The sequence below is a fragment of the Pogona vitticeps genome, chromosome ZW-PAR (genome assembly GCF_051106095.1).
Source record: "Pogona vitticeps strain Pit_001003342236 chromosome ZW-PAR, PviZW2.1, whole genome shotgun sequence".
Lineage (NCBI taxonomy): Eukaryota > Metazoa > Chordata > Lepidosauria > Squamata > Agamidae > Pogona > Pogona vitticeps.
Window position 1 is genome coordinate 6,840,073 of NC_135800.1, and position 25,230 is coordinate 6,865,302.

Genomic DNA, 25,230 nt, shown 5'->3' on the forward strand with positions numbered 1-25,230 from the left:
CCCAACTAAATAAGGAATGGATGGTTTTAGGAGTATCTGGTTTTTCAGCTCTCAAATAGGTATCTCCTGCTTGTCAAATATTGTCACCCAACTGTTAAAAACAGGAACCGAGGAATTTACATAAGAAACAAATTAAAAGCACAGGTCACCGACTTCAGAGAAGGTGGCTGGGTTTAAAAAAACTCCCATCCAAACTGAATTGCTTCATGTTGGTCTTTGTAGCTTTTAACTGTAATACTAATTTAAAACAGCAATAATATAATTTCCATGATAGCACTTCACTACAAATCTTTGCTAAGCACCTTAGTTTTTGGCTCAAGTCTCTCTTTTTATGATTAACTTACCTTAATCTGCTTCACACTAAATGTTTTGTTTTATCATATGTTGTCCTGAATTTTGTCCCCCCCCCCGGCTGAAATCTAAATAAAATATCTTGTGTCATTAATAAATGGCAGAGTTGCAACAGAATATAACAATAATCAAAGACTGCAAGGAAACTTACAGCAAGCAATTCAATACAGTGTAGCAATAAGAATACATTTAAATACAGTACTATGCTTCCAGGCACTGGCAAATGGGTCACAAGATCTCCTACCCACTCATCATACATATTTTTAAAAAGCAGCATTATGTCTGAGGAAATTATTTTAAGGTTCAATGCCACACTCTCCATAATAGTATTTTGAGGAATGTTTAACTGTCTTGCATAGTAAGATCCACTGTAAACAAATACTCTTCTGGTTAAACACCTTCACCGATCCATCACCTCATCAAGAGTCGGTGGACCTTAATTATGGGTTTCGGCACATCTACCTGGGAGAAGTATTTTTTGCCTGCTATTCCAGGGAGGACGCCCTCTCTGTGGAGAGCAGAAGAGCTCATTAATGAGGCTAATTAGGTGTAAAGGGGGAAGGGTTTGGCATCAGCTGCAGCTTAGAGGAGCTCATCATTAAGCTCTGTAATCTCAACCCCAGAACAGCAGCAGATCTGGCTCCTCCGTGACTGACTGACGTGTGGCTGGGAAGGCTTGCAAGTTAACACCTGAGTTCCTGACCAGCCAGCCGCGCACGTTCCAGGAGGCTAGAGAGAAGCTTAACCCCACAAATTCCACACGCAAGGAGATATGAACAATGACTAGGGCCAAGGGGGCTTCGGTTCTTAATAGGATGAGTGCCCAATAAAGGACAGGCTCTGGGGACCCAAGCCAGGAATCAACCCTACTCGTAGTGCGTCAAGGTGTGATCGTCAACAAACTGTTCTCTGCAAGGGGCGAACAGCGCGAGAGTGGCTCTCCGAAATGGCAGATGACAAAAAATACTGTTCGATCCTGTTGTTGAGTTATCTACCGGAGAGCTAAAATATTGGGCGATATTGTTGTGAACTAGTTCGCAGTTGACTGTTTGTGCTGGAATATAACATTAACTCCAAATTGCATTGTATATGGTCACCTACAACATGGACATGTTCCGTTTAAGAACAATGTGGAGGGCAATACCGTACTGCGAGCATTTTCTGGGTTCTCAATCCAAATGCACTTCTCTCATGCTTAGCTCTGACAGGTGAGGAAAGGAAACCAAGCTCATAAACTGAGAGTCCACCAGGAGCTTTGTTTTCATATTACACTTGTTCCCCTTCTTGTGGGTGGCTGTATGTATCAACCAGGCTTATCCACAACATCATACAGTTTGGAGGGGAGAACTCACTCTTGTCCTGGATCTTTCCATGGGAAACTTCAACTCGCTCTCCTTGTAATTCCTGCAAAGAACATCTTAACGATTAAAACTGGTATGAGATACGGTCCAAACTATGCACCTTCTTCCTCTGTATAGTTTCCTAGTTGAAAATATGTTTATCCATAGAGTTATTACAGTTGGTTGGATCACCAAGTCTTTATTATTTGGTTTGTGGAGTTGGAGAACAAACTTGAGATGAATTTTTGGGAGTGTCTTGCAGGTGGATGGCGAGTTTGGTAGTTGTCCCCCATCCCACTAAATCTGTTTAAAAAAATACAGGTAGTACTATCTTTCTTAGCAGCCACTCTATCCAGAGTTGAGTTCTACACCTATTCTCTTCTGACATTTTAACTGAGCACAGCCAGCCAATCAGCCTCTCTCACGCCCTGTTCCACACACACAACACAAAGCTGTGGTGACATCAGCCCATAAAAAGCTTGGGCTTTGGGAAGAGAAAGCACATTCCAACTTCCATCTCAATCTCCTACGTGCCAAGAAAGAAAAGAGTAATATGTGACCGCAAGGACAGCTCCAGCATTTCCCTTGCCATCCAACATCTTGGCATGAAGCAACAGAAAAAGGTACAGCACTACAAGGAGGTGAACCTAGTTAATACTTACGCAAGAATGTACTCTACCTTGTATTCATCTAATTCATCCTGAAAGACAGAGGACATCAGCTCCATGGAGACCAGAATACTTGTTGGCAAAACTAACTCTGTAGCTAATCTTTCAAAAAAGAAACCGAAGAGAGTACTTGTGGGTTGAGAAACAGATCAAGAATTAAGCCTTCAGAGAGGATTTTTGCATTCTTTCTTTGTGTGTGGGCCCATGAACAGATACATTCTTGAATCTTCTCCCTTTCTAGACACTATACAAAGACTGTGGAAGTCTATCATCAAATCCGTCACTTCTATCATGACGCTACTAAGGCACTTAAAGACCCTGTAGGATGTTCAAATCTGTTGTCGTTGCTGATTCCACTACTCTGATCTGATGAAACTTCCAGTCATTCAACTGGTGTACCAAGTCTAGACAGCTCTGAAAATACTCCAGATGGCATTTGCTAAAATAGATTGCTCTACAGATTAACAAAGAACTTTCTCCAGACTATAGTACTCTCTGAAAGCTGCTTTTGTGTATGTTTTCTTAAAGTAATTGTTTCTTCATAGCGGTTACAGAATCTTGTGCTTCAGAAGTAGAATGATGACGATCAAAAACATTCACAAAGAACTTGGGCTTAAGATGTTGTGGCCTTTCCTAAAATAATAATAATATAAATGGCCTCTATTCAGAAATGCAATGAAGAGGTCTTGTAGTCTTCCATGAATGTGAAGCCTTCAAAAGCAATCCATAAAGAAACACTTACCCCCTCAGTGTGGAAAGAACTTCCACACGGAGGTCATTAAAACAGATTACTGTAATGTGGTCTACATGGGGCTGCTTTCTGAAGCATCCTCAGACTTTACAACTGGCACAAAATGCAACCACCAGATTGTTGACTGGGATGAGCCAAAAAACCAATAGGAAACCAATTCTGAAAGAAATCCAACAGCTACCTTCTTGGTTCTCAGGCCCAATTCAAAATCCTGGTGCTAAGCTTTGAAATTCCTAATGGCGCATGGTATTTCTGAGGAGTGGATTCTTACACAAGTCAACTTCCTCCTCTGAGGCCATGCGTCACATTCCTTCAATATCCGACATGGGTATCCGACACTGATTTACCTAGGACAAAATGCTGCAGGAACTTGCTCCCTTTCCTGCTGACCGTCTGGTTTAAAGCAGTATTATTCTGCAGGGCACAAGAAGCTCATTTTCCAAATGCGAAAGGGATGTCTCTCCTTCAGCTGTTGTGCTGAAATTCTGTTCCCTCTCTCTTAGCATTTGACTGTGAGTTGTTTGATTGATTTCGTCTAACATTCTTATTTCTGTTATCTACCTTACATTACTCTCCACCTTCTCTTCCTTCTGTAGTACGGAAAGAACAATAACTGGTATAGTTTGAAAATCTTGGTGGGAAAATGACTGCTGGGATGGACCAGACCTGCTGAAAAGGCATAAGAGCTGGCAAAAAAAGGTATATTGGGATCCACATTTTGGGTCTGCGGATGGAATGAATTGATCAGAGATGATTTATTGAGTATTGTCATTCAGGGCCCTTCAGTGATTCTAGCTTTGCGACAAGGCTGTTTCGCCTGAGGGAAGGATGTGTTTTCACCTACAAAAGAAAAGCTAGTCACAACTTTGCCTGCTGCCTATGCTTCGTGGGGATTACTTGAGAGATTCAGCTGCATTAATAAATCATAAAGTACAGGGACTGAGACAGTGAAATTTAGAGGTGGGTTGAGCACTAAACCAAGGGACAGCAGCACCAGACATTGCTAAAAACAAACAACAGACAGAAATTTTAAAATCATTAGAGAATTTCTTCTCTAACTAATTGAGGGAGCTCATACATCTGCCCCTTGCTCTCAAAACTATAACATCTAAAAACAGAGAAGGCTATTTGCATTTTTTTTAAAGCATGGACTCGCATGGAACAGATGAGAGTGCAGCGGAGGGTACAGAAGCATGGCTTCAGAAACAAGACCATGGATTATTTCAATTTATCCTGCAAAGGATGAGGAACACGATGTGTGAGTGGTCCTTGCGAAGTAAGGTGTTATGAAACAAGGTATGGGCTGTGAGGGTTGATCGAAGTGGTGAAGGGTCAAACTTGGCAAACAGTTCTAGAAATTTGATGGACTCCTTGAGGAGGACTGAAAACCGCCCTGACCCTGCTAACCCCCCACCCACCCACTTTAATGGCATCAAGAGCAAAACATGAAGAAACACTTAATGCCTTTTCCCCATTGAAAGCCACAAGACACTGGATCTTTCCCTAATTAGGACCTGCTTAAGATGGTACCAGTGGAAGGAGTAAGAGGGAGATGGCAAAGTAAGAGCTCTCTATTCACTCAACAAAACTACCTTCAAGGCAGCAATTTGCTTCTCTTCTGCCAAGACAGAGGGAAAAGAAAATGTGTGCTTTAATTAGGGTTTGTTCAAGGCCTTCCAATGGTTTATTTAACCGCCTTTTGCCGACCCACCCAAATCGAGGCTGGGAACATCCTGCTGAACATTTAAACCCCAGAGTGGCACAGCTCTTATGTATTTGAACCTCCTGCAAACACAACATTTCTGGAACAAGAAATACTAAGAATTAGCTAAGCAGAAATCCCCGCAAAGATCATCTGTTTTTTTCCCCAACTCAGATCCTCAGTCCACACAGTCCTTATCCATCCTAATCCTGCCAACAGCAAAGCCAGGAAACCTGCAGACCAGCTCAGTGGTTCTTAACTAGAGGGATGTGTACCATCAGTGGGACACAGATGTGGTCGAGGTGGGACACGGGGCTTGCATCAGAAATGATAACAATTTGCTTTCCCCACACCCCAATCCTCATGTCTTCCTGCAAGATGATGTGATGTTTTATTTGGAATATACAGCAAACATATCAGTAAATTACGTGCTAAACAATATTATTACACCATTCAGCTACTCATAGAGTTGTTCTTCTTGCTTGTCTGTGTTTGTAATAGTATATGTCCTTTAAATTTACTATAAATCACTGAACAGAGTAACAGGATGCCTGTAAACATATAACTGCCTTCTCGGGGAAAAGGATCTTATCGCTTTTATCGTGGGACATAAGATACAAGAGTCTGAGACCTGTCGGCCTAGCAGACAACAAGTAGATCTTTGGTCTTAGAGTTATGAGTTGTAAGTTGTGCACAGACTCATGGTTATCTTTCAAACTTGTCTGTAAGGCATTTATAAATGTCAGCTTTGCATAGCTGGTGCAAGGACAAGCATGGGCTCATGAATGCCTGGACGGGAGTGCTTAAGGACACATGTCTACTGCCCACGCTCTCTGTCCTTTTCAGCAGAGATGCAACTGCAGCATAATCCAAGGAGCAACCCGTCCCCGTTTTCTACCCCAGTGGCAACAATGTCAAAATGGCTGTACCAGTCAGACTAGAAAGCTTACACAAGCCCCTAGTTTCTGCTTCTTATGTTCCTGCTGCCTTTCAGGAAACAAAACCAATTCAAATTACATGCATTATTTATGCATTTTTTAGAGCTGTCATCTTTTTATATACGGCTTCTTTTCATATCTTCTCTGCGCTGCCTCCTCCCAAGAATTGCTTTTCATCGGATCTTGACTCTAAAATCCTTAATGCAACTCTTGTCGTGATCACTGAACAATACGTAAAAGACTTAAACTCAGTTCAATATGTATATAGTTCTTCTAACAATGCACACTAATTGTACTCTTTAATAAGAAATATGTTTATTTTAAAAAACTCTACTCATCCTTACTACCGACAAAGGAGTTCAAAGCAGAGGAAGAAATGAGCATCCAAACATCAAGGAGGTGTCAGAGGTAACGAAGAGAGACCAGGGTGAAGCCTGCATGGTGTGCTAATTGTATTCCAAAAATATAATAATCATAATGGAGGAAAGACAGAAATGGGGCTTCCAATTATCATAACGTTGACTACTTCATAATGCTCTTTCAGTGACTTAAGACATTTTTGCCCCCATTGGAATTCTAAGGAAGCCCGCTTCCCAGCTGTTATGTGCATAAATCTCTTTCACTGTAGGTACACAGCTTATTTAAATAGCAAGGAAAGTTACAATTTACAAAATGCATATTTCAGTCACAGCAAAAAACCTTGTCAGTTTGTCACAGAAAGTAAGGAAGAGAAAGCAATTCAATTAGGACTTCTCCTCCTCCACTTTACAAGATTAACACGGTTCCTTAGAGGAGCACCATTCAGCCAACCTGTCAAGAGCAATGCTCCAAAATTCTCAGCCCTTCCATAAAAACTCAGAGATACAGTCGGTCCTGAAGACATCATCCGTTGTAAAGCACACAGGAAGGCCTAAGGTAGGAGTGGGGACTCCCTTTTTCTCACACTTATACCGCAACTCACTCGATGCTTGCCTCATTTCTTTTGAGCAGGATTTGTGCAAAATAAATTTAAAACACTCTCCTCTTAGTGGACTTAGCAATTCAACATTTTTTCTCTTTTCCTTTTCAAGAACATTAGCAATTTCCCATCTTTTTTCAAATCTGAATTCCTAAATACTAACCTAATGAGCTGCAAGCATTTAATGTGCACGGAGCGTAAACTGAAGCAGAGTTTCTTCAGTCATGAAACCCAGCAGAGCAGAGCCCAACCAGGAATGTCTCTGCCTCAGATCTCATGAAGATCACTCCAGAATCGCTGCAGCAGAGCTGCTTAGAAGCATGACCTGGGAAGTCTCCCATCGACTGCCTTCATGTCTAAGAAAAGCCACTGCTTCTGAGATTCAGTATTCCTCCCTTACAGGGTGGGGGTTGACAGTACCGTCCTACCTTACCAGGGTGCTGACAGGATTGTTGTTAAGAAGGTATGTAAGCACTCTGAACACTTGAAATGGTATATACTACCACCACCAAGAAGAGAAGACTCCCTGGGAAAAACCCTGATGTTGGGGAAAGTGTGAAGGCAGGAGGAGAAGGGGACAAAAGAGAACGAGATGGCTGGACAGTGTCATCGAAGCAACCAACATGAATTTGACCCAACTCCAGGGAGGCCGTGGAAGACAGGAAGGCCTGGCGTGCTCTGGTCCATGGGGTCACGAAGAGTCAGACACGACTTAACGACTAAACAACACGACCACCACCAACATCACAATCACTAAGTTATCTGTGTAAATCCTACCATTTTCCTCAAGGTGCATGAAATACTCCCACAACACTCACCTTTAGTTCTGTTATGTACTATTTTAATACACGGTTCTCTCAAGAGGAAATCTATCTCACTTTGTTCTAACAGAATTAACCAAATTTGTTTGTGTGTGCGCACACGCCTGTATGTATTTTTAATAGATGCAGATAAACTCAAATGTGTTTATTTATATTTATATTTAAAGAAGCACATAATTGCAGCGTGTCCTTTTCACAGAGAGCCACTTGGCTGCTTGCGTTATTTTACATGGCCTACGTCCTCTATCCTCTAGCTTATCCCTTGTGCACTATTAGTTGAGCCAGCGACTCAAACAGTCTCCTGCACAGCAGCCTTCTGGAGAAGGTGCTGCTGCTTGCTGAGGCTGCACACAGTCTCAACTACAAGTAAAATGTAAACAAGTGGGGTGGGAAGGAGAAAGGGCAGGCTACCAGGGTGTCAAAATGCAGAAATAAAAATGAAAGCTGAAGAGACAGAAGAACAACAAAAGCCAGGTGTAAAATAAAAGGCAGAGACACAAGAAGTCAGGTGAGGGAGTCACAGCAGAATAATTTATCAGCTGAACGCTTAAATTCCCTCTTCGGTAATGCTAAAATATTGCTCTGCTACTTCTCAACATCAAAATCCTTTTCTACTAATAGGGAGATTTGAAGAGGGGTTTTTGAATGGTTATTATTTCACTTCTTCATCACCCTCCCAAAAGACGAACATCATCACCCTCAAAGGGGTCTGGAGATTCTTGAGCATCATCAAATAAAATTAAGAGGACGCCTGGGTACTCCTTCTATATTAGTGGTTCTCAGCTGGTAATACACATACTGAGACACAAAAGTAGCCTAGGTGGGATACTGTATTATTGTAATCGTACCAATCCATCTTTGAAGAGTTACTATTCTTACTAATTCTTACAATTAGTAAGCATTAGTAATACTGTAGTATAATCATATTTTCCACTTAACGATGGAATTATTTTTGTTTGTTTACTCCCCACAGTAAGCACCACTATATTTTTTAAATATCCCTTAGGTATAGGAATGCCTATAAGCATGTAAACTTTCTTTTTAAAAGTGGGCCTTTTGTTTTTCTCACAGCAAACCCTTGGTTCTTTCATTGGCTGAAATCCTGTTGTTCTGCGTAACAAGAGTGGCAACTTTCACTCCTTCCTAGTTGAGTGCTTCACAATAGCAGCAGGGGCTCTATACTTGCCAGCTACAAAGGAGTAAAAGCTTTGTCTGTCATTGCACTACTTACTGGGATGTGAGCTACAGAAAGTTCAGAATCACCAAGTTATACCAACTGCAGTTATTGGTTTACCCTATTTATTTTAAGGCAGGATTAACAGGTCCAAAACTGATGCCTGAAGCACCTTCCAAACTCAGTCACTGACACGATGCGACATTCACAGTTCCAAGCGAACAATTTTAAAAAAAGAGTCAACTCTTCAAGGATGGCTTGGTGTGATCACAAACAAAACCTCACATGGATAGAAGGAGTCTTCCGGTTGTACCAGGGCATCTAGAATTATCTCAAAGATAGCCAATCCTTGCCATGCCCATAGCAGTCACAAGACTTTGTTCTCAGATAAGGGACATCAGGAGATTTGTAAGTTCTCATAGGAAGAAGATTTTTATCTCTCAGTGCCATGTGAGTTCAAATTAGGCTAAATAGTTCCACTAAGGGAACAGAAAAAGGTCAATGCAAATTCTGCCGTGCTGAATAAGTTTTTTAAGTCCAGATTTATAACTTGATCCATCCTGGGAAACTGGAAGAAGCAATAACAAAGGTGCAATTCGATCTTTCAAAAATTTGGTACAATTCAGTCGAGCGGACGCAGGTAGGGTAGTGAAAGTTTGGATCTCTCTCTCTCCATGAGCCAGAATGCAAAGGCCAGAATGAAAGTGAGAACGTCATTTCTTAAATAAGCTTCATGTTTCACCCACAACTTCACTACAACTCTTCTCTTTAGGGGAGTTCCTACCAAAACACCTGATGTGCATATGAAGCTACCCTGTGCCAAGTCATACCAGTGGTTATCCTTGACTAGCAGAGCAGAAGATCGGTAGGTATGTGGCTTTCCGTTCTGCTGCCTGAGATTAAAAACTGGAGATACCGGGAACTGAACCTGCAACCTCCAAGCAAGTGAACCCTATGCTACACCCAGAGATGGGGCAAAGTTGCTTTCTTGGAGTACAATTGTCAATATCCACCGGCCGAGATGGCCGCTGAATTCTGGAAGCTGTAGGCAAAAAAGTAGTCCTCCTCTGCCACCCAGTCCTCTGGTCCTGCAGTGAACTAGGGTCCCTGATGTCTTCTTGCAATAACAAAATAGGCTTCTGGTTACTCTTAAGATGATCAAATGGGTTACTGCACACAAGCCACCCAGCCTTCTACACACCCACACAGGCTACCGCTAGTATGACCTCTATGTCAATTTCAGCTTTATGCCATCCTTCTCTCAAAGATCCAAAGCAACCAGTGACTTTACAGTCATGAAAGGCAGAAAGGCAGAAAGGCAGAAAGGCAGAAAGAAAGGCAGAAAGGCAGAAAGGCAGAAAGAAAGAAAGAAAGAAAGAAAGAAAGAAAGAAAGAAAGAAAGAAAGAAAGAAAGAAAGAAAGAAAGAAAGAAAGAAAGAAAGAAAGAAAGAAAGAAAGAAAAGAAAGAAAGAAAGAAAGAAAGAAAGAAAGAAAGAAAGAAAGAAAGAAAGAAAGAAAGAAAGAAAGAAAGAAAGAAAGAAAGAAAGAAAGAAAGAAAGAAGAGGCAGAAAGAAAGGCAGAAAGAAAGAAAGAAAAGGCAGAAAGAAAGAAAGAAAGAAAGAAAGAAAGAAAGAAAGAGAAAGAGAAAGAAAGAAAGAAAGAAAGAAAGAAAGGAAGAAGGAGGAAGGAAGGAAGGGAAGGAAGGAAGGAAGAAGGAAGGAAGGAAGAAAGGAAGAAAGAAAAGAAAGAAAAGGAAGAAAGGAAGAAAGGAAGGAAAAGGAAGGGAAGAAAGGAAGGAAGGAAGAAAGGAAGGAAGAAAGAAAGAAAGAAAGAAAGAAAGAAAGAAAGAAAGAAAGAAAGAAAGAAAGAAAGAAAGAAAGAAAGAAAGAAAGAAAGAAAGAAAGAGGGAGGAAGGAAGGAAGGAAGGAAGGAAGGAAGGAAGGAAGGAAGGAAGGAAGGAAGGAAGGAAGGAAGGATGATTAAATGAATTAAAAAAACCTATGGACACATTAAGAATTCCTCAGTTACATATACAGCAATAAATACTATCTAAAATAATTACAGAAATCAGTAACATCAAAATAAAACAGATTATTTTAAAATAGGGTTTTGTCAACAGTTTTTTAAAATGGAGAAGGAATAGCCTAAATCTTTTCAGAAGTAGTTTCAAATTTTTAGGCAGAGCTGCTGTAGAAGCCTCCGAGACAGATAGACAACAGGGGCAAAGGGTCTCCATCACCTTGGTGTGACCAGATTTTTCAACACCGAGCAATCGTCTACTTTAAAGGATATAGCATTGCTTAAACTGGAAACAAAAACAAAACTAGAAGTATAGAGTGCAATAAAAGTAGAGTACGCTATTGTGACATCTATCTCACATGGAACGACAGGGGGTAAAAGCAAGTTTGAAAACACAACAGAAGCACTGTCGGGAGCTTATTTGTGATGAAGCTAGCCATTTCATTAAGGGACAGACATCATCAGCCTTGAAGGCAGGGAAATACAGAATGCTAATTCTCCAACCAAAAATAAAGGATTCTCCCTCCCCCAATATCAGCAGAACCTTGATGAAAAGACATAGACCTACGTTTTGCATTACCAGGTAAGAACCTTAAAATGCCTCTCTAGAGAAAACTGGATAAAAAATGATATCCCTGAATACTGGCACCAGCTCCCCCAAACCCTTCCAACCCACTAACTTTATTCTCCAGTGGAATCTCCCCTGTGGTGCAATCGGAGCTGTTGGGTGCCGCAAGGTTTGTGCGAAGCACCTAACAATGCTGGGAATGAATAGCTCCTGCTTCTCTTTGCGGGAAAGAGAAAGCACTGAGCTAAGGCAGGAGTCAGTGCATTCAGTGCGAGCACTACACATTCAGATGTGTGTATTTGGGAAGCAAAGCCATCAATACAGTGCCCCCATAAGTAGGCGGCCACTGGTTGGGAGAGCAATTAAGAGGAGTAGGAAGCAACGCGACTCTTTGCTGCTCTATTCAACTGCTTAAAGAAATTTCACCACGGCAACCACAACAGGACAGGGGATGAAGAGAGTGAAGGGGGGAGAGAGAGAACCTCTTCAGGAACAATTTGGCAACAGAATAATGAGTGCACGTCCAGCTCATGCTTGCTCTGCTTAGCTCTGAGCACCTTGGTCTTTTCTACACTATGATTTCGCATCTTACTGACATCTGTTTAGATGTGACTACTATGAAATCTAAATTTTGTACAGATCTGACCACTAGCAAAGGATGATGGAAACCACCCCTGTGCTAAAAGCTGTGCAGCAGCTTGAGTACCACATAGACCACCATGATCCCTCATAGTTTCATGAAGTCTCTCTAAGCATCCCTCTGCTGCTCACGTTCCCAGACATTTCCTCAGGTGCCATCCATGCTCCCTGGTAGCCCAGTTTTTGCTTCCATTTTGGTTAGAAAGATATAAGTGAGCGGATGTCAATCCACTCTTATTTTGTGAAGGCTTCAGACTAGAAACAGAAACAATCTGTATTTTGTACAATCTTTAATTTGGGGTGCATGTTAAAACTACTCATCTATGTACTCCTCCTGTATACAATCAAAGCTAACGTAGTTCATGAATGTTGTACTGTACGTTCATGTGCATATTAGGTGTCTGTGTATTGTGTATATTGCATTATCTGTCAGTTTTACGTTGTACATACTATACTGTACATCACCCTGAATTTGCAAATCTAAGCAGTTCATAAATATAAATAAACACTGGTTGAGAATACTGGAAAATTTGGTTAGGCACATGTGGATGACACCAAATTGGGGAGAGCTGATGCACAAACGGGGAAACTGCCTTATACCAAGTCTGGCCATTGGTCTACTCAGCCCTTTACGGTCTGACAGCAGTTCTCCAGGGATTAAGAGAAGGAGGAACAGCACGGTACCTGAGACCACCAGGAGGTTGGGGCAGGGACTTTATAAAAGGTGAACCAGGAAAAAGTGCAGTTGAGGATAAAGTTTACACAAAACTGAGGGTCAAAAGGATTATATGTAGCTGACAGTAGGAGAACGTTTGCCAAGGGGGTGGCTTTTAAGAGTTACAGGTGAGTGCGTGGGGAAATCCCACAAAGTTAAAATCCTACAACATCAGGGGGCCAAATTTCATTTTGTTTTAAATTTTTACCAGGACATGCTATCGTAGGTCTCTCATGCCTGGAGATCTCTTCAGTGAGGTTATCCCAAATCAGACAGACAGGTTCTGAACACAAGGAGGAATCCTACTCTGCTAGAAAAAGCTCCAGGCACTGTCTCTGGCCACTAGGCGTCAGTCTAAGAGAGAGGATTATGCAAGTTTCCAGCAGAGAAAAACTTTAAAGTTGGCCACCCTCTCTTCTCTTCGACACCAGCAAGCAGTATGGCTATAAATATTTAAAATGCCACAATATTAAGCAATTAAAATAACTATTTGCAAGGAAGAGTGCTTGAAAGATCTTTTTAACCTTTTAGCATTTCATAGTTTAAAAAGCGAAATGTGCAAAGCTGTATTTACAGAGTGGCATTTCGCTTCCACATGCCTCCAACGGGAAGGCAAAGAAGAAACTCCCTTTCATTTAAGAAGAATCCAAGACAGACCCCCTTTACTCTCTGAGAGACTCTCAGACACCCCGTTTCCTCAAAATACCACCCAAACGCATCTACATAATCAGGCAAACAGAGGGGGTGGTGCTCCAGGGAAATTTTTCTACCACAAATTGTTTTGGGTTGCACCACCTCTTTCTCACATCATTTCTCACCAACGTCACACCACAATCCCAACAAGAGGGGCCCCAGGCAAGTCCAGAGTGCACTTCCTTCATCCTATCGAAGGCCAGTTTACGATCTGGGGTGAGGCTCTGGAAGAGAGTTTCTACAATCTCTCTGGCCACACCCCGAATCCACAATTTTCTGGGGAGCAAAGGATTATCTGTTCCCACCCATCTCCAGGACAGTCAGACTCCAAGTGAGGAGTCCTTCAGAACTGGTGCCTTGCTTTTACCTAACATGAACCACTCCAGCTGGCTAATCCCTGCCTATCCTAAACTGTATGGACACCCATATTTCCCATGTTGCTAAGCAACCAGGAGGAGGAGCATAAGAGAGCCCAAGCAGTCTCCTCCACACACACCCACAAACACAAGGTTGGCTGATGCCTGCCATGGATCCGGAAGGCTTAAGAGTTGGGCAGCCCTGGTGCACCTACAGCTTATTTACATGGCTGGGAATTAAAAGCTACAGCTGGGACTTGAGGAGCATAATGCTCACACCTGACATTTTAATGAGCCATACAGAAACACACACACACACAAACACACACACCTCTGCTCATATATTTGGTGTCAGAGGTACACCCCACGCTATATGGGAAGAAAATAAACCCACAATGACCTGCTGATTCAATAGCATTTTATCCATGGAATTAAGAGAGATGGCAAAAGCGACACATGATCCCTTGACCAGTCAGACAAACTTTTCCCCTCCTCTTTGGCTTCACGAAAACAAACAAGTTGTTACAGGCCAACAGAGACCAACTGGTAGACCCTGCAGTTACAGGACAGACCCATGGAAAAATGATGGTGGCCTTGTTCAATCTACGTATAGGTATTCTATATGGATCTCTTTTTTTTTCAATTGCACTGAAGTCCACCCAGCAGAAGACACCCGCTTGGCAAAAAGGCATTGCCCCCCTTACACAATCTCAATCTCTCATTCTCTCTCTCTCTCTCTCTCACACACACACACACACACACACACACACACACACACACAGAGTGTTAGAGTTCCTCTACTCTGTCATCCCCATGGTGTTGCTTGTTTGTGAGATTTCGTGTTCTTACCAGGTTCTCTCTACTATTCTTTGGGGTTCTGCCATTAAATCCCATCATTAGGTACTACTGCAGGCACACATGAGTCCTAAAGAAAAAGCTGATGCTTCCCCATAATGACACCCAGCAATCTAACACACGCATCCACACTATAAGCCAAACAGCCGCAACCTGTATGAAGCAGAACTGGATTGAAGCAAGGGCCGCCAACTTACAGGCTCAATCTTCAGGGCGCTTCTGTAGCTCCCAAAGAAAGCAGCTTGGGCCTTCAAGAACGCTCTCGCCACCCCATCTCCAGTCGTCATGGACACTTTCTTCAACCTGCTCTTCAGTGCAGAGACCTGGAAGGACATGAGGGCAACAGGAAGGATTTATCCTCAAAGAACACAAGCCAGCAAACTCCATGTCCTAGGGAAATGGGTGTGGGAATTTGGTTGAAGAAATGATAATGCCTACAAGGTCTTCAGAGTGGAGAAAAGTGTTGTCTTAGAGAAAGATAAAATTCAAATAAATAAAATAATGAGTCATAGTCTTTACATCATTTAGGCTTGCTCTAAATCCTGTAGGAATGGCAATGGCCTGGATAAGAAAATAATATGAATGATGACAGCAATAATCGCAACAACATTATTAACCAATAAAAAGGGTTCTTATTGCTGGCTGTGCCCCTTGCCATCCTCCATCCATTCCTCTTTTCCCAAGTCTCCGGAAAAAAGGGGGGGGCAATTTTTGGCAACCTAACTGAGGCCATATTGGAATAGCAAATGAGGTGCTGTTTTTGTCATGCTAGAAAAACAAAGGCTTTTAACTGCAGTGATGCTGAGACTACAGAATGACCTCCGAGAGCAGAACAGCTGGCGCACCTCCCACCTAGCTTTCAAGGGAGGAATGGACGTAAGATGTAGATATTTGGGCATTTTGCTTCTGCCTTAAATACACTTAGTAAGAGTACATCCTACAGAACTCAGAAGGATATACAGGAATAAACAAGTGAAGGACATTGACACTGGTAGCTAGCAAAGGATAACATGTTGCTTAAGTTTCATCTTTTTGGAATGCACAGTAGGGTTTTTTTAACCTCAGTGTTCATTTTATATTCTGTGCAGTATCTTTGCTTTAGATTTTTTACCATTTTGATTGATTGATTGATTGATTGATTGATTGATTGATTGATTGATTGATTCATTCATTCATTCATTCATTCATTCATTCATTCATTCATTCATTGCACTTCTCATGCCACCTTCGTCCCCTTTTCTAAACAATACTGAGTGCCTGGGAAGAAGAGGGGAAGCAAAATTTAAAAAAACAAAATAAAATATTTGAGAAATAAAAAGTAGCCCGTTTTGGCGTTTTCCAATTGTTTGTCTCCTCGCTTCACAACAGCTCTGTACGCTAGGTTAAAGCAGAGGTAAGAGAAATATGCCCAAGGCAAAACTATGTGGGAGAGGAAGAAAGAAATATATGTTGTCACAAACTCCGCAGGTCTGCCTTTAGAACCCAGAAAAATAACAACAATGTTTAAGATCAATCATCATGGCAAAAACACCACCAGGACCAGCAGATGCAGCAGCAACAAGTACTGAATGTAATGAATTTCTGAGACGCCATCTCCGTTGGGTATTCCTGCATGGTAGATCTTGAATTCTGAAAGAACGGGCTTCCATAAAGGGAGTGGGAGAATAACCTGCCACACCCTGCAAGGAAAAATCCTCTGTGTCTGTTGACGGCAGCAAGGGTTCCATCCTCAGAAACAGCTCCTTCCCTTCCTTCCTGGCTTCTCAAAGGCTCTCGCCACCTGTGCATCAGATTATTCCTCACTTAACCTTCACTGCCCTTTCCCTTTCATCCTGGAGGTGTTTAATTGCCTCGGATTCACAGAGCTGCACTTCAGGTGAACACAGACCTAACGGTCTCATTACCATTTACACAAAGAAGAACTCCTCCACTACGGTAACTGAGCAAATATCAACCCGCACACCTTCCTACGCCGGCAAATTCTCAAAACTAACGAAGGTGTTTTAAGGTTTCCCGAATCGTGTGGTCTTTCTTTGGTCTTCTAGGCACACTCGGGGGCGGGGGCTCCCATTCACTCGTTACCATGTTCTATCCTTTAGATAAAATACGCTGACTGATTTCCAAGCCCTTTCAGATCGCTGCATCGTGTCATTGAGGAAAAGCATTTTTTTTCCTTTCCAATAAAATCAAGGAGAAATGGTAAAATATAATTCATACATCGATGTTAAGAATTGCAATGGCCCGATTAAACCATAGAAATTTTCACTCACCACCGTCACTCCATTAAAATAATCATTGTCCACAAGCCAGTCTCCGGTCTGCTCAGATCTATTTTTATGCAGTAATTTTGAAAAATAAAAACACAAATGTGTGCGTGTGTATGGGGGGGTGGATATTGTAAGAAATCCAGGCAAATCAGACTGCCCTCAATAACGGGGCTCCATATATAGAAAGAGATGGGTAGTTCACCCACCTGAACTACCCATAGGCAGAGGTTGTTAACCAGCTCTGCAATGAGTGTGAGACACACTGCATACGATCAGAGACAATGCTTCCTTCCCTGCCACTTCACACACTCCAGAAATGAATTCGGGTTCTGGAGCTTAGCTCTTGGTTTCAAGCTCTTCTGCCAAGAAGCAACAGGCAAATGCTAAAAAGCTTTCATTTCCCAAATATGAGGGAAAGTCACACAGAAGTTCAAAAAGGCACACGATACTTAAGTGACAGCAATGTATTTTCCAACTCTGGACAGTAGCCACTCCACAGCGAGGCTAGTTTCTTACCAAAGCAGGCAACTTAGAAATGTAGAGCCAATCCTGGTAGTGTTTTTAAAGAAGATTTTTTATGCTCTTGGCAGCTCAGGATTAAAGGTCAGATTTAAGCTATCACCATGTTTCAAAATGCAATATGTGCAGTGAGCATAATGAAATGGTTCAGTAGAGGTGCGAGTGAAAATTCTTTTAATTAGATCCAAGGCTTTCTAGTTGTCAACATGAATAAAGCCAGAAAAACACATTTTCTTGAAAAACACAATATCCAGGAAGAACAACAACACCTTTAAATGCAAGCTTTCCTGAGGGAAAAGGAAAAGCTCGTTGGGGGAGGATTACAATCAAGAAAATACAAGCTTTATGTCCATGTGACCCACACTCGGAGTTTAAATCCCAATGACATGCAAAAGCAAATATTCACGTTGTGTATGATCTTCTCCTAAGCCCATGTAAACCAACAGGAACAGAACGGATGCCTCACTGACAATGTAAAATAATCACCAGCCAATTAGACCTTTGCAAGGTTTGTTCCCTGAAAAATACGGATGTGCTGAAACACTGTCGTAGAAATTTGCTCAAATCTCACTTTCTCCCCCACCCCCAAAAGTCTCCCCTGCCATGCCCAAAACTGATAAGATGCCATCCATTTCTGAAAGACATGTCGAAGGAAAAAAACAGGAATTACTCGTAGCTTTGCCATGTACTGTCGTGTAACTTGGTGTGTGGTTAAAAACAGTTGTGGTAACTTCTTCACTTGTGCCAATTCATTCCTACAAGTTTATGCCAACTTATGTAAGCAACAGAATGGTTGAGTTTAGGGCTAGGAAAGATCGGCCAGATAAGGCCAGGAAAGGTCAGCTGCCTTTGAAGTTGTTTCAACTGAAAGGTGGGATCATTTTTTAAAAAAATTAAATACATTTCACAACCCAGTCACCTCTTTAGATAACTGGCATAAAGAAAATACTGAAGTACAAAAAAGCATTATTCTGGGAACAGTTTAACAAAAACTTTAAACCATAAAGAGAGAGTATTTCATGCCTGCCTTGACAACGGCCTATCTCATCCTCAAACACAAGTAATAATAAGAAATAAAGTTTTAAAATCCTTTGAATCATGAGCAACTCAGCTTTAAAGAATTCAGTCTTAAGGAACAATGCTGAAGTTTGCTTGAGTTGACATGAGGAGACACGACAGAGGAGACACGCGTCTTCAGATTAGGGAAAGGGGTTGATTCTGAAGATAAGAGTAGCATAGGAAAGTGAAGGTGTCCTTGGACCCATGGCACTTCTCTGGTCTTCCCTGACGTCTGGAGTGGAACAGCCCCTTCAGAACAGCCCCACTGAGTCATCGGGCCCAACTTTAGAGCACAAGGCCAGTACCATTTCTATGTTGCTGAATCTCCTCCAACCACATCTTCTGCCAGGAGTTTAAAGGAGAGGTGAATGAGAGAACCTGCACATGCAGAGAGGGGGACAAAGCTGTGGATTCTCATTCCTCACTTGAGCAGGATGAAACCCAAGGCCAGGGGAGCAGGGAGGTGTTGACTCCACTTCTTCCAGATGGCCTAAAAAGTGGTCCAGCCTTAGAGTCCAGACTGAGGAAGGACAGAGGTGGGGCTTCTTCAGGATTAGTGTAAATGTCTCGGGCACTTCCACTACCACAGCGCCTTGTGCACATCTACTCTCGTCTAATTTTGGAAGCCAAGCAGGGTCAGATGTGGACAGGAGACAACCAGGAATAACCAGGAATCTCTGGGTAGGGCCAGGAAGAATTCTGTCTGGGGAGTCATAGCTGCCAGTTCAAGTTGACTGCAATGGACCAGAAGACCTAAACCCAATATGAGGCAGCTTCCTATATTTCAATATTCCTTCCTATCTTCCCACTATGTCAGGAGATAAAAGCAGGTGCCCGTCTAAGCAAGCATCAAATCCACCTCGCTCAAAAACTAGACAACATACATTCTGCCAACGTTTAGCGGAATTTGTTCAAATGGAAAGTGTTGAAACTGTCAGTGTTTCTGTTATCCAAGAACATGCTTAATCTTGATTTGGACTTGCTCCTAGGGAAGCTTTGTATATATGGATGAGTTCCTATACCCAGGTTTCATGCAGGCTTGCTGGGGCTCCACCCTTCCGGACAGGAAAAAGCAGTGTAAAAGATAGGCCTTAAATATATTCAGCCAGGAGCCGTGTGATCTATGTCAAATTTTAAAAATGCACAAACTATTTTTTTAAAAATTGACAGCAATACAATCACGACAAGAAGCAGGATGTCTGCTCTCTAGTGGTCAAAGCTATAATGGAGAACAGCTTTTCACCGCCACAGAAGGTTTTGTTATCCGGATACCTATAGTAACTGAAGCGCAGAGAGGACAATTGCAAGACAGAAGTGAAAAGATGCTACTTAAAATGCCCCTCAACCCTCATATAACAGATACCATTAAGAACAGGGAGAAGAACACCCAAAGTCCTATTTACTTTTGCTGCAAGTTAAGCTGGTTAATTGAGATTGCTGCCAGTACTTCCCCTGCAATGGTCCAAACACCTCTCAAAATGGTCAGAATAAGAATAACAACAAAAATAATACATTCACAGCCTTTAAGCAGGCCAATGGAAAATTGTATTGGAACGTTTTAACTGGTGAAATTTAGCTCTCTTCTGTTATAAAAGGGAATAATGAACGGAAGGAAGTCTCTTAAAGTTTATGACATTCCAAAAGCTTTAAGTTACGGGTTTATTTGGCAACGCCTCTTCTGATGTTCCACTGTGCTCTCACAATGGCTCCTTTTCATGATGGCCCATAAAGTCAAATATTATGCTCGATTATTGACAAATCAGACCCCCTGTCTGTAAGGGCCTGGGACCCCAGATCCAGACTCTTTTCACATTCCATGGTTTTCTCAAACGTGTTCTTTTCCAAGGCTGCAAAAAAATCCTAGAGAGGAGGGGAACAGTCATCTATACCTTCACTGTACAGAAGGAAACAGGCAAAAACGAGCTAGAGGCATTGTGCTGGAGTTTCACCGAACCAAAGGGCTAATGAAAAGTCAGGAGCTGCCATGAACTCTTGCTGCCTCTTGTAGCTTCCTCCCAAGGCATTGATGACCTAGCAGGTGCGTTTCAGCAGCTGGAGAGCTGGTTTCGACCAGAGAGATGCATGGGATAGGTAGGCCTGCCTACCCAAAGTTTCCAGGAAAACTGTGGAGAGCATCAATTTGCCTTGGTGTAGAATGGTGATCAGTTTGGACTTCTCTGCAGCATATTTTTTTATATTTATGGTAGACCTTACACTTTCCTGTTTAATTTAAGTTGCTCGGTTAAGATGGTTTACTAGTATTCTATTCAGTGCTGAATGGTCTGATATTTCATCATGTATTTATGGCTATTTGTGATTGTATCTTTTTTTATTGTAATATGTATTACTATTTGATATATTGTGAGCTACTATGAGTGAAAAGGCAGGAAATGAATGAATGAATGAATGAATGAATGAATGAATGAATGAATGAATGAATGAATGAATGAATGAATGAATGAATGAATGAATGAATGAATGAATGTTCAAATCCCTACTCAGCCATGGAGTACATCACCATTCTAACATTTTGCAGACTTGCTACCAGGATAGAAAACATTGTTTAAGAATGTCCAAGCAGCAGCTTTGTCAGAAATGCAGAACCCAGCTGATGGTTCACTCTGGTGCCCTTTCCAGTGCTAACTGATATTTAAAAAAATATCTAGGCTACAACAATACATTTTAGAACTTAGCATCATGTTGTGGGATCCTCCGTATAAGGCTGAATAATTATTTCAAATCACCTCAACACCCAAAGCTCTTCCAACTTTAACCAAAACTGATACTTTCCAACTTGGAATTTCTGAACTATTACAAGAATCTTGAAAGACTGGAGGAACGAGATGTTCACTGTAAAGCTAAGGTCAGACACAGCCAGCAAGACACAACAATTATACTCACCACATCGTTTGGCAAACTCTGAAGATCATCAAAAGGTGTTTCCAGTGTATTCGTGTCAACATTAAGGATGACAACATCTTCCAGGGCCATACTTCTAACCTTCTGGAAACAAAATTAGAAGGAAAGGGAAATGTCACTGTCTGAAACTGAAACATGTTAGTCTCCATGTGTTACTCAGATCTGGACAACTGTAAAGACAAAACAAGATTCCTCTTTCCCACCTAGTGACTATCTTCACATTTTATTTTGCAGTTCTCAAAGTGTAAGTGCGTCCACCTAAATATCAGTGTCTTGGCTTAAAGATGGGCTAATAATTTGGGAGAATGAGAGATTAGCCCACAACTCCTCTCACTGCTCCTGGAAATGATAAACAACCCACAATGCAATAACCATACAGCAGTGGCCTGGGACATCTGGGTAGTGAGAGAAGCTTCTGGCCAGTTGGGCATGTCCAAAAGGCTTTGTCACTTTCTCTTGCTGGACTACAAGTTCAAGATGCATCTGACGAAGGGGACTGCAATCCACAGAAGTTCATCCTAAATTCTGAGGGTGGAACAAAACTTCATTCTGTTTGCCTTTTAGTATACACACTGAAACAAATAACATAGCTATCTCTTTGGAAAGTTCAAGGTGGTGCCTCAATACAATACAAGAATTTAATACTCAGTATTTTCTCTGAACCTCATGTAGAAGACACAGATCTTCAAAGGTCAAGTGTTGTTGAAATGCCAACTGCCCAAAATAGGTCTTAATTTGTACAAAACCAGAAAGGTAAATTATTTCACAAAAAAAGAGAGAGGAACGGCTGCATCTGTCGTCTTTTCTGAAAGTTAACTAAGCAGATGATGCTCCTGGAATTGCAGGTCCTGGTTATTGCTGCTTTAACATTATCTGGTTTAGTGGTTCCCAATGAACAGCACACATACAATCACAGAAATGCAGAAGTAGTCTAGGCAATGTGCAAGGGCTTTGGTAACAATAACCACACTATTATTACAGTTTTCATTACTAAAAAAAAAGCATTATTTTTGTTCCTCTGTGTTTAGTCGACAATGCTACTGCAATTATCCGTATGAAAAATATAGGAACAAAGTATCTGCAATTACAATTACCCTTTCTAGAAGAAGGTGGCTTGATTCTGTCATTGGGGGGGGGGACTCAGATTTGTTCACACAATGAGTAGTGGGATAAATGTTATAAAAGACTGAAGACTGCTGTGACCAGTATCTATGAGCAGGCAAATTTCAACCAATCTTTTTCACACTTGCTGACCATAAATGGGATGGTTTTAAGCCTTTTTCTTCCCAGTTCAAAACTTTGTCTTATGGCTGCCATCTGATAAGCAGGAAAGATTCCCATTCTCACACTTTCTGACATTAAGGAAATCAAAGGTCTTTTGTCTGGTGTGCATCTGATAGTCCTAAAGAGAGCTGAGGAGTTTGGTTTCTTTGGGGAGCCAGGAAGCAGCACAGCCGCTGCCAAGCTCCTTCCTCTTTTCAAAAATTAACACACATCCCATTCCAAATCTCAGTTACACCCAAAGGAGTCTTCAAAAGTATCCCTCCCCTTTTTTGGGAGGGGGGAGGGTATTCTTCAGGTAATAGCTTAACTGAAGCCAGAAGTTTGGTCAAAAGGGATCAATAGGATGGACAGAGGCTTCCTTTCCATCTTGCCAGCTGAAGCAAGCTTGGTTCCCACAGAATCTGGTGCGGCAAGAAGAAAAATTTATATCACAAAACAGAGCCGACATTGGGAATCCTGCAGCCGAAAACTCCTCAGCTGCTCACATTAGAAGGAAATCCAAATTTAGGAGGCATCCAAGCAGTGGCAAATAACATATGTCATGTCCTAAGCCGATGCTGGGTCACATGAATTAGTCCTATACCGAGTCACAGCCCATCTAGCCTGGGATTGCCAAATCTGACTTGCAGCCACAGCTTCCCCATGTTTTGAGCTGGATTCTTTCATACCCTACTTAAAGACTGGGACCTTCAGCATGCAAAGGATGTGCTCTGCCAGTGAGCTTCCATCACTTATCACTGGGACTCTGACAGACCAAAGCTAACTCTGTCAGAATAACATCTGAGTTACCTGCACAACTGTACCTACCCTTTATTTCCAGCGCTTTTTATCTAGAAGCAGAGGAATGTCATGTATGGAAAGCTCAGTTTAACTAGAGCTTCAAATCCATGGTTTACGGTCTCCCATAAAAATGTGGCTTGCTACAGAATTTACCAACTTAAGTAATAGTTCCTGGAAAAACACATTTTAAAATTTAGAAACAGCACCTTGCCTTGTGAAAAAATCTCCTCACTTCTTAAACAAACTCCAGCAGGGAGTCTTAAACGATGCCTGTAAACAATCAGCAGGTGCTCTGTGTCGTCACATTCCTGAGCAACAGACCCACTCGAGCACTTGACTTCGCTGGCAAAACACGGTGAGGTTTCACCCTCACGGTAAAACCCCACAAAAGCTCAAAAAGAGATCGCCTCATTTTGCACAGTGACAAGCTGCAAGGAGTTCAGCCACACCTGTGTCTCTGCAACCTGAGTACCTTCCAGACTTTTTACCTTTAGAAACTCGCAGCCTCCATTCCTACTCAGCACCCGTTGTTACGAGCACTTTAAGAAGTTAAAGAATTACCTCTTATAACTGTTTATTGAGAAAAAGAAGGCCCAGTTCAGCTGATGCGGCTCAGGTTATGGAAACCTGGCTGCAATCCAAATTGCTGCATGCACTCGGAGCACTAAATAAATAAGTTTGCAGTTGGCATTCCTGGCCATGCAGCCTACCAGATTCATTGCAGAGTAATAGTTGTTGTCAATGCTGTAAATAAACCTATCCTGACTCTTCTAACACAGCCCTTGGTAAAGACTCTTAATCCCCTGATTAAGCTGAAAGTAAATATGCAAACATTAACTTAGGCATCTCCTTTGTCATCTGAAAATCGAAAAGAGTCTAACAATATTCATAAACTGAGCACCCCTGTAACTTACAGCTCCACAGATGAAAAGGTGCCTCCCTAACAGAAACAGGTATCCAATGATTAATCAATTGAAGCTTGGGTTAATCTGCTTCTGAAAACTCGCCACCCTCTTTACTGACAGAGAGCCCAGAGGGCGTGATAAGAAAATGCAGAAGATGGGCAAAGAGAACTGCTGGGTAGCTATGCCAGACAGCCCACCAATGGCAGGTTCCTTGCAAGAGTCTGCTTCTATTTTTACAACCACCATGAAAAAAAGGGGAGCACATCCGCCTCATCACAAAGAGTACAATGGTGGCTTATTTAAAGAGGACCGATGATATCCGCACTGCAGACAGCCAAACTCCCATCGTGGGATGCAAAAGAAATGGAGGGGTAGCTGTCGGTGTGGAGGGAGCCAAGGGCAGAGATCTTATTTTTATTATTTGTCAGTCTAACGCAGCACCAAAGGGGCCTTAATTAAAATCTGCCTTCAGATTTACAATCTGAAATAGCAAGCTCCACAGACTGATATGGTTAGGCTCCAAGTGCCCTCTGACCTATGAACCCTTTGATCCACGCCCAGCAGGTGGCCTCTGACCCCCTCCTGCGCTTCTTCCCCCTCTTCCGCCAGTCAGCTAACCTTGATGTACAGAAGCCCGCCTGCCCACCCCCCTCATCCTCATACAGGTGATGCCCCCGAAAACCTTATCGCTGGCAGCTGCTCTTCACTAACAGAATGGCGACCTTCTCTCTCGCACCAAAGGGCTCCAAGGCAAGAGCGGAAAAGGTGGCGGCAGGAGGGTCTCCTTCCGCTGCTCGAACTGTCAAGGCTCCATCAAGACACAGAAAACCCTCATAAAAAGAAGTGTCTGCTCCCATTCACTGGCTCCTTCTCATTACAATAAGCCCAACAGTGCTACTCATGATGCGCTTTTAACAGGATATGTCTTTATTCATCACTTTTTCTACCA

The 25,230-nt window shown here is 42.1% G+C and overlaps 1 protein-coding gene across 7 annotated transcripts in view; it reads right to left on the minus strand.

Annotated features, from left to right (window-relative positions):
- Positions 1-25,230, minus strand: part of DENND1A (DENN domain containing 1A) — a 215,392-nt gene that overhangs the window by 47,422 nt on the left and 142,740 nt on the right. For all 7 annotated transcript variants that reach the window (XR_012082234.2, XM_020793327.3, XM_020793325.3 and 4 more), the window contains exons 12-13: positions 21,295-21,396; positions 14,746-14,871 (exon numbers count right to left, since the gene is read on the minus strand). Coding sequence is in view for 6 of the 7 variants with exons in the window: in XM_020793327.3 (XP_020648986.3) it covers positions 14,746-14,871; positions 21,295-21,396 (228 nt within the window). In the remaining variant the exon portion in view is untranslated. The remainder of the gene's footprint in view (positions 1-14,745; positions 14,872-21,294; positions 21,397-25,230) is intronic.